A 10,290-nucleotide genomic window follows, 5' to 3' on the forward strand; every position below is an offset into this window, starting at 1 on the left:
TGCCCCAATTATAACAACTTGCGGAATAGATATTTGTTTGAGGCTCGAGGTGAGGGTGGCAGGTTCATCCTTGCCAAGATTCTTGGAAATGATGTGTCCTACATGCAAGTGGCATTTTTAGATTTCTTTCAGAAGCAGGTCTTCTGAAAAATATTTAACTTTTATGACATTCAATTTTTATGATTTTAATTGAATACTCTTTAATTTTTTATTTTATTTCATTTTTTATTTTTGTATACATAAGTTAAATGTTACCGGCGTCAATGACCTTAGATGTCAGGATGGCTGAAAACTTTAAATCATTCATTCATTCATTCTTCTTCCGTCTCCCGACCCTCCTCCGAAGCTCCTACTCATTCGGTCTCTTACGAGAGACCGTCGAGTAGTAGCGTAGACCAAGTTAATATCAGCCAACCCCGGTTCTCGAGAGATGATGTTGCTTCCCCTCCCCACCTCTCCCCCTGGGTGAGGCCTTGTCACTAACTCCCCTTTTACAGATTTGGTCTTCCTTGGGACTTACGGGTCCGCCTTCCAAGGAAGCTTTGCTACAGTTCATCTGCATGAGTGCTTCTGTTAAGCAATCATCGTCGCCGTCAGAGGTAGATCCCCTAACCCTTGTCGACGTTGTTGTGTCTGAGGTGTCTCATGCGGTATCATCCATCTCCTCTGCCACTCCAGACTCTACAGCGGTTGCTGCGACTTAGTTTCCCCCGTTCCTGAACATCCTTCGAGGAGGAAACTAAGTTCAACGTCTGTCTCTCCTGCAAGTGTTCTCCCCCTCGGGGGAGTTGACTTGTATAGACTCCTCTTTGGAGGACTGCTGCGGCGCACAGTCATCTTGCTGATCTAACGGCCCCCAGAGGGCACATTCATCAGAAGGCACGCCTTCCACTTCGCCTTAGAGGTCTCTCTTCACCAGCGGTGAAGAGGCGCCTCTTTGGTTCATCGCCGTTGCAGCCGTCCCCTGCAGAGGAGCCTCCGCTGCATTCTGACCTTCATTCATCGATCGTCACTGCTCCTGCAACTAGTCTTGTGACTTCGGTTCTGGACCTCTCTGCCGATCGTTCTCGATCTCCTTCGGTTGATGGTCGCCCTTACATTGGGCACCCCGACCATCCACCCTCCAGACCTGCCGACCTGCCATCACCTTTCCTGTCACCGGTAGAGCCTATTGTAGCTTTATCAAAGTGCGCAGCTGCGCGCCATCACCCTGCAGCTCGCAATCCGACAGAACTTCAGCGCTCATCAGCAGCTCGTCACGCTACAGCACTTTGGCGCGCCCCTTCACCTGCTCGCCCTCATGGAAGGCAGCAAATTCATGCGCCTGCGCACTAACGTTCTCCTGCGCGCCAAGCGCCCATGTTCACCTGCGCAGCAATCCAACAGAACTTCAGCGCTCATCAGCAGATCGTCACGCTACAGCGCTTTGGCGCGCCCCTTCACTTGCTCGCCCTCATAGAAGGCAGCAAATTCATGCACCTGTGCACCAACATTCTCTTGCGCGCCAAGTACCCACGTTCAACTGCGCTCACACGCCCAGGGTTGCCCACGCGCCAGCGTCCAACAGCACGCTTGCGCTCCTGCACTCCCATAATCTCCTGCACTAATGCGCCCACGATCTCCTACGCGCCAGCGCCCACCTGCACGCCAGCGCCCACCTGCACGCCAGGGGTCTCCTACGCGCCAGCCTGTGCACCATTTATCTCCCACGCACCAGCGCTCCCCCACGTGCCAACGAATGCCTGCGCGCCATTATTCTCCAGTGCTCAAACACACTGTAGGTGAGACAACAGGTACATTGCAGCCCTCACCTATGCGCCAACTCTTACCGGTGTGCCGGCATTCTCCTGGACATTCGCGCTTTCCTGTGCGCCAAATATCTCCCACGCGCGCTCTACCACGTGTCCGCGCGCCAACTCTCACCTGCACGCACGCGCCAATACTCTCCCGCGCACGGGGCTAAAATTCTCCTGTGCGCCCGCGCGCCAATATTCTCTCGCATACCAACAGGCACAGGCGCAGGATCTACATCCGGCAAGGTTGCCATCGCCTCATTCCCCTAGCCGCAAACGCATTCTAGCACGCCCTGCGGGAGAAGGGAAACAGGTACAAGAAGAGGAGTTCAGGATCCCTAAACTGCCTTGTAAGAAGGACCCACCTATTACGGTGACTCCTCGTAGGGAACCTTCGGTCCCTTTCCCTTCAGAGGATCTGTCTGACAGTGTATCAGTCAGTCAGCAGCCTGGGTTCAGTGCCTTAGATAGAGCTGTAACACAGGCATTCAAGCCCGTCCTGTGTGACCGCTCAACGGAGCAACCTATAGCTCTGGACTCAAGATACGGAACCATGGCTTCCTCTACCCCTTTAAAGAGAAAAAGAGGAGTTTCCGACGCGGTCACTTCACCGAGGGTGAAGCTGACTCCGTGCAGACCATCAAGGCTAGTCCCTCCAGTTTTTCCCCAGGGATACTCTCCCTCCCTGTCGGATGAAGACCATCCGTCACCAAGGGAACTGCGCGAGGAGAGAGACTCTTCCATCGCACCAATGGAGGAAACCTCCCTTCATGCGGAGAGTTCCCCTCAATCTGAGATCAGGAGGGACATGACACTCAGACCTTCGATGTTGGAGTCTTACCTCCTTCCCCGGAAGGAGTCCAAAGACTACAAAACTCTGCCAAAGCCTCCACTAGGGCTAGAACGGAGACAGCCAGCCACTCAAGGAATGTCCACGACTCACCCCAAGAAGAGCTCTTGGGGATAGAAGGAGACTTCGCTGCGAATCCTACATCAGGAGGAGACCAACAAGAATCAAAACATGCAGTCTGGCAGGTTCTGACTCTAATGAGGGTTCTCAATGGGTTTTCCGACCCAGAGATACCCCCTCGAGAGGGCAAAGTCACTGTCTTAGACTGCGTCTTCAGCGCTCAGAAACCCTCAAAGACCAATGCAGCCCTGCCTCGGTATCAAGGGTTGAAGAGTACCAGGGACAAGATCTCCCAACAGCTCTCCGAGTTTGCCTCTTCCAACCGTGCCGGCTCTACGAACAAGCTCCTCCCACCTCCTCACGTACAGCAAAGGAGGTACTTTTGAGATACTGGAGGAACCCAGTTCAGCTCTTCCTCTTCACCACTCTCTGGAAGAGCTAACCAGGGGAGTCCCTCTTGAGAGTCTCTCCAGCCGGCAGGTCTCGTTCTCGGCAACCGAAGTCCTTAACCAGGAAAAGGTCACTAAGTATGCTATGCAAGCTACTTCGTGGCTGGACATCTGGTTAGGGACCTTAGGTATCCTGATATGATCCGAGGATTTTTCCAAGGAGCGTACCAGGAAGGCAATGGAGACCTTTTTACTCTCAGGCACTCGCACGATCGAGTTTCTTGCCCACCAGGCCTCGAACTTGTGGGCAAACACTATCTTGAAACGTTGAGATGCAGTGTCTGAGAGGTTCCACCAACAGGTCCTAAGCGTCGAGATAAATAGGCTCAGACATTCCTCCCTAGAGGGGGCCCATCTGTTTGAGCCTAAGGATTTGGAACTTGCTGCTGAAAGGTGGAGGAAGTCTCATCGAGACTCCCTCCTCCATAGGGCTTTAACAACAAAGCCCAATTAACCTCCAGCACCGCGGCAGTCCCGTCCAACCAAGACCATAGTGTCTGAAACCAGCAGCGAAGACAGTGGTGTCTAATAAGCCCTTTCTTGTCAAGGACAGGAAAGGCAAAAAGTCCTCCAGGGGAGGAAAGAATCCTAGAGGGAGCAGCCGAGGCTGCAAACGCTAGGACAGGCACTCCCCCTGCGTTTCCACCAGTGGGGGGATGCCTACAAAGTTTCTCAGACAGGTGAAAGCAACTCGGGGCCGATTCCTGGACAATCTCCGTGATCCGTCTAGGATATCACGTCCTATTCATAACATCTCTACCTCCCCTGACGACGAATCCAGTGTCAATAGATTCCCTTGCCATGGGATCGGCAAGGGGAGTAGGCCCTTTAGGCAGAAATCCAGACCCTGTTAAAGAAGGACGCTCTCCAGGAGGTCCTCGACGAGTCCCCAGGCTTCTTCAGTCGACTTTTTTTTGTAAGAAAGACGTCTTGAGGCTGGAGATCAGTCATCGACCTCTCAGTCCTGAACAAGTTTGTCAAGCAAACTCCGTTCAGCATGGAGACGGCAGACACGGTCAGACTAGCAGTAAGACCTCAGGACTTCATGTGTACACTGGACCTAAAGGACGCATACTTCCAGATCCCAGTCTATCCGTCTTCAAGGCAGTACTTAAGATTCAGCCTAGACAACAGGAAGTACCAGTTCAAGGTGCTGTGCTTCGTTCTTTCCACCGCACCCCAAGTTTTCACCAGAGTGTTTGCCCTAGTGTCATCTTGGGCACACAGGATTGGCATCCGTCTCCTCCGTTGTCTGGACGACTGGCTAATCCTAGCAGACTGGGTGTCAACCCTTCTTCAACACTTGAGACAAACTTCTGAGACTTTGCCAAGATCTGGGGATCATGGTAAATCTCAAGAAGTCTTCTCTGCTTCCTACACAGAGACTGGTATGCTTAAGCATGATCATAGACACCAATCTCCATAAAGCCTTCCCATCAGACGACAGGATAACAAGGCTGAGAGAGGTCGCAAGACCCTTTCTTTGACAAGAAGAACTCACTGTCTAAACGTGGTTACGTCTTCTTGGTCACCTTTCATCGCTGGCCCGTCTAATTCCCAATGGTTGCCTCAGGATGAGATCCCTCCAGTGGCAACTCTAGTCCCTGTGGAATCAAAGTCGTGATTCCCCGGACATCCGGATCCCCATGGGATCTGCTGAACTGACAGACCTCCAGTGGTGGGTGATAGACGAGAACCTACGAAAAGGAGTGGACCTTCTCGTCCTCCCCCGGGATTTGATACTGTTCTCAGACGCTTCAAAGAAAGGGTGGGGGCCCCACATGCTGCACCACACGACCTCAGGCCTCTGGTCAGAGTCAGAAAAGTACCTCCACTTGAAGAGATGAAGGGCATCTTTCTGGCCCTTCAACAGTTCCAACAGTTCCTGGCAGGCCACTTAGTGGTGGTGACGAGCGACAACACCAGAGTAGTGGCTTACATCAACAAGCAAGGAGGTACTTTTTCACAGCAGCTATCCTATCTAGTAGTAGAGATACTGAGATGGGCCGAAATCCACTCGATACCACTATCGGCACGCTTCATTCCGGGCAAAAGGAATGTGCTCGCCGACAACCTGAGCAGAGCATCTCAGATAGTGAGTACTGAGTGGTCTTTGGATCATGTAGTAGCCAACAAAGTCCTGACTTTGTGGGGTTCTCCGACTGTGGACCTCTTCGCAACGGCCCTGAACTTCAGACTCCCGATGCATTGTTCCCCAGTCCCAGACCCCAAGGCTCTCTGGCAAGATGCTTTCCAACAATGGTGGGACAACATCGACGTTTACGCCTTTCCCCCGTTCTGTCTGATGAGGATGGTACTCAACAAGACCAGAACATCGGTCAATCTTTCAATGACCCTCATAGCTCCACTATGGCATCACGCAGAATGGTTTCCAGACCTTCTGCAGCTCTTAACGGAGCCCCCAAGAGAACTCCCTCCACAACACAATCTACTCAAACCACCACACGCCAACATATTCCACAAAGCCGTAGCTTCACTACGACTTCACACCTGGAGACTATCCAGCATCTCCTCTCTCAGAGAGGATTTTTGCAACAAGTTGAGACTAGGATGGCTGGATATCTGCGTAAGTCATCAACAGCTGTCTACCAGGCAAGGTGGAAAGTCTTCTGTGGTTGGTGTTGTGGAGGGGGTATCTCTCCACTCGATGCCGCTATTCCAGCAATAGCAGAGTTCCTCGTGTATTTGCGTAAAGAAATGGGCCTGTCAGTCTTGGCAGTAAAAGGCTATCGCTCAGCCTTAAGCCTCGCCTTCAGACTGAAAAGAATGGACATTTCTTCATCGCTAGAATTTTCCTTACTCATACGGAGTTATGAACTTACCTGCTCTCTGTCAGAAGTGAGACCTCCCCCATGGAACATGGTTCGAGTTCTCAGGTCTCTTAAGAGACCTCCCTATGAACCATTACGCCAGGCAACCGATCGCCACCTGACTTGGAAGACGGTGTTCCTACTAGCTTTGGCTTCGGCCAAGCGAATCTGTGAACTACATGGACTCTCATACGAAATCACCCATTCAAGGGGATGGCAATAGGTAACGTTCAGCTTCGTCTCTGAGTTTATTGCTACGACTCAGAACCTGGGAGTAGCGGATCCACGATTCGACTCGTTCCAGATTTCTAGTCTCCATACTGTAACAGATGACCCAGACCATCTCTTACTATGCCCAGTGAGGAGTTTGAGGCTGTACCTTAAGAGAACAGCCGCAGCCTGTCCTCGTGTGCCTGCACTATTTGTCAGTACAGAAAGGACCAAAAGGAGGGTCGCCAAGAACACCATCTCAGCTTGGATTCGCAAGGTCATAGACCATGCACTGAATCCAGACCCCCCTCTGTCATGTCACCCCAGAGCTCATGATGTCTGGGGCGTAGCTACGTCCCTGGCATTCAAGAGAAACTTCTCAGTGACGCAGGTTCTTCAAGCTGGGGTGTGGAATCGTCTGATCACATTCACATCTCAATATACCTGCAATACGTGACCCACAGGAGACTCGATACGTTCTCTATCGGTCCTGTGGTGGCTGCACAACAGCTGGTTTAAAACCTCAAGCTCCTTATTGGACAAGTAGCAGAAGGTTGAGGGCATTGTTACCCGGTTTTAGTCTGCATGAATGAAAAGGTTTGACTGGCCCTTATTCTTTTCTGCATTCTCCCCTCTCTTGGGGAAAGCAGCATCCTGGGTTCTCTGCATAGCTGACCTCAAACCACTGCAGGTAAACCATGCTCCCTTGTGTACCTAGTATTAAGACTAATACTGTTGCATCCCCATACCCTGATGAGGTAGTATTGGGAAAGTCCTAGTTACACAGTTTTTCCTTCTAAAGAACTCGGAATAACTTTACCAGGACAGTCACACTTCTACATACCTCAACACACAGCTTGCGTAGGCCGCGGACCTTATGTAGCAAGGTTTTAGCAAGGTGCAGGAACTCCTTATTTCTTGAGTACTGATACACTCAGATAAGAAGCCCCCGGGTAAAACCCAAAAGCCCGATTGGCTGGGACATCCATCCTTCCTAATGGGTGAGTCACCCCTATTAAATAGCGTTGTTTGTATTCTAGTTACGGAGCAAATGACAAATTCGTAGATAATTTGTATTTTTCCTAACTATACAAACCTTAGCTATTTAAGCAAACTTACCCGCCAGCCCTATCCCCCTTGAAGTCTTACCACCAAGCAAAGTGAGCTCAATCATAGGTGTGTGAGGGTGAGCGGTAGCAAGCTACCCTCCCCCACCCCTGCTAACCAGCAGTATAGTTAACCCTCGTTAAAAATTAATGGCTTGTCATTTCAGCTACGCCGAAAGTAATACCCCTATTAAATAGGTAAGGTTTGTATAGTAAGGAAAAATACAATTATCTACGAATTTGTCATATTGAATAGGAATACTGTACCATAGTTTTCATAGTCAGTCTATCAAAGAGCTTCTCTCATATAATAATCAGGGTACAGTACATAGTTGTTCAGTCACAGGGAGAGGATGTACAGTAGATCGTAATCTCCAGAATTACCCTCCAAGTTATGAGCAACTGGAAGATTTGAAGAGTTCAGTATGAAATTTTAACAAGTCCATTATTTCTTGGGCAGGATGTGTTACACTATGCTAGCAGTATTTTTCAATTTATTTCACAAGCAGGTCTTCTGAAAGCTGTTTAGATTTTATATGGACATCTTTGCTTTTATTGTTTTGAATTGAATATTCTTTTATTCTTTATCTATAGCAAACAATATCGGCGTCAGTGACATTAAATGTCAGGATGCCAGAGAACTCTTTGAATCAATCAATCCCAGTTTTGTGTGAGGAATTTTGAGTTCTGTATGGCAAATGAAATTTGACCTCTTTGGCTTTACAGGAGTGGGCAGCTGTAGGAGTAAAATTTCTTCAGCTTAGTACGACAGATATATTCCAAGCTCCTAGTTTGGACAAGCTTCAGCAAGGAGTCGACTTCATCAAAGATTTTGACAGTCGGGGAAACGGTCTTGTGTACGTACACTGCAAGGCAGGAAGAACTAGGAGTACCACTCTGGTTGCTTGTTATTTGATGGCTGTAAGTAAAGTTTTGCCTTTTTGCTCATTGTTTTCTAGTTTGTGGGTATAGAAATTTGATATAGATTTAGTTTCAAAATATACAGAAAAAGAATTATGGATATGACAATAAAGTTCTCTATATTTGAGAAAGCAAGGAAATGGTTTCCATTTTAATGATTTTGTCTTCCAATTTTATGTTGCTGTCATCTAAGGTGTACAGGGCTTTAATTTTATTAACATTTCTTTGTTGTAGTTTTTGAAGGGTTTAGTAAAAGACTAGGTAGACATAAATGCAAGACAGGTTATTATTTCTGTGAACCTCCCCTAGCATTCGTATTGCTCCTTTCTCGTCTACCCTAAAATTTTAATTATTTTCCCATCACTATCCCACCTCCATCGCAATGTGAGTCAGTAATATAAATGCTAGGCGAGTATACAAATAAGACATTCTTTTATTTTAATTCTGTTTTTCTCACATGCTGTTCATTTACTCCATGGTTAAATCAGGTTATGTCATGCTATGCTAGAAAGTGGTACATTACACCATTATCTTAAGTCATTATGCAACCAATATTATATGTTTTCTTTTCCTTGCTGTTTATATATGCATCATTTTTTGTGGTATACAGTATAGTAGACACGGGAGAGGCTGAATAATGTAGGTTCTCAGAAAAAAAAAATTCTTCACCAAAAGAAACTTCATTAATTCTATACAGCACAGAATCATCCTACTGAGGTTTGACTTTCATTATAAAAGCACAAGGACACCTCTTCCTTGGTACTCGTGAAGTCTCTCTAAATGATTCACTTTATCAGTGTTTTCTTGCATACAGCACTATTATGATTCATTCACATATACCACAATGATAATGACCTTATGTTATCCTACCATCATATTGTATGTGATTTTCTAGCAGTCAACATTTTCACGCATGATTTATTACATTTTAGGTTAATAACGTCTATGAAGATATTGTTTTTTTTACACTGATTTCATGTAGGTTGCCATATACTATACATTAGTGTAAAGAAATATGATTAAGAGTACAGAGCTGTAACATTAAAGTACTAGCTTTTAACCCTTTTACCCCCAGGCTATTTGGAAATTTCCAACCCTTAACCCCCAAGGGGTTATTTTTTTCCCAGCACATTTTGCAGTATATTTTTTTTAAATTGCTCTAAAAGCCTTAATTTTTGTCATAGAGAGGTCAGGTTGGTCTCATTCTTTTGGAAAATGCCTTAATTTTCTCAAAAAATTATAAAAAATATGAAAAAAAAAAATTTTTATAGCATTTTTTTGCAAGGACGTACCGGTACGTCCATGGGGGTAAAGGGATGGCTTTTGTGAAACGTACCAGTACGTCCTTTGGGGGTAAAAGGGTTAAGTTACAGGCATGTTATAAGGATTGTGATTTTATCACGAGACAAGAAATACTGTGACAGGAAATTGCCATAACTCAATTTGTTCCTTTTTACAGAAGAATCAATGGACCCCTGAAGCTGCAATCCACCACATAAAAGCAGCACGACCTCACATCTGGTTGGGACCCAAGCAGTACGAAGCTTTGAATCTCTTTCACAGAAGATTGCAAGATGATGTGATATAACTTCAAAGTACTGTGTTTGAACATAACATTAGTAAAGGATAGGCAATATATTTTATCATTTTTCAAAACATTATTTAAGGATAGGTAATATATTTTATTATTTTTCAATCAAATGAAAGTACTCCTTGATATACTTTAACTTTTTAATAAATCTTTGATTATAGTGTTATCTTTCAATTTCCTGTCAGTAAAATTAAAATTTGCAAAGTGAACACAATAATTGGTAAGTTTTGTGAAGTTGTATGGTACTTAATATTCTATTCTTATTAATGGATGTGATGCTTATGAAAGACATTGCATACAATGTTTGTAATATACAAATCTATATCTGTGAAAGAAGGAATGATTTAAATACTGATATTCAATATTCAGTATTCAATCATTTCCCATTCTGCTTGCCTTTCTATTATATTTTTGTAAAGTGACTTTTTTTTTATTTATTTGATTCAAGTACAGTAACCATATCTAGGGTGAGACTTCTT

General features: G+C 46.2%; 1 protein-coding gene across 3 annotated transcripts in view; it reads left to right on the forward strand.

Moving 5' to 3' along the window:
- The window catches only part of PTPMT1 (protein tyrosine phosphatase, mitochondrial 1), a 57,629-nt gene extending 47,657 nt beyond the window's left edge, over positions 1–9,972 (forward strand). For 2 of the 3 annotated variants that reach the window (XM_068381534.1, XM_068381532.1), the window contains exons 4-5: positions 8,026–8,220; positions 9,680–9,972. In XM_068381534.1, the coding sequence (XP_068237635.1) occupies positions 8,026–8,220; positions 9,680–9,808 (324 nt within the window). In that variant the 3' untranslated portion in view covers positions 9,809–9,972. The remainder of the gene's footprint in view (positions 1–8,025; positions 8,221–9,679) is intronic. The other variant, XM_068381533.1, reaches the window with a different exon arrangement.
- The last annotated feature ends 318 nt before the right edge of the window (positions 9,973–10,290 follow it).

The sequence above is a fragment of the Palaemon carinicauda genome, chromosome 10 (assembly GCF_036898095.1).
Source record: "Palaemon carinicauda isolate YSFRI2023 chromosome 10, ASM3689809v2, whole genome shotgun sequence".
NCBI classification, from domain to species: domain Eukaryota; kingdom Metazoa; phylum Arthropoda; class Malacostraca; order Decapoda; family Palaemonidae; genus Palaemon; species Palaemon carinicauda.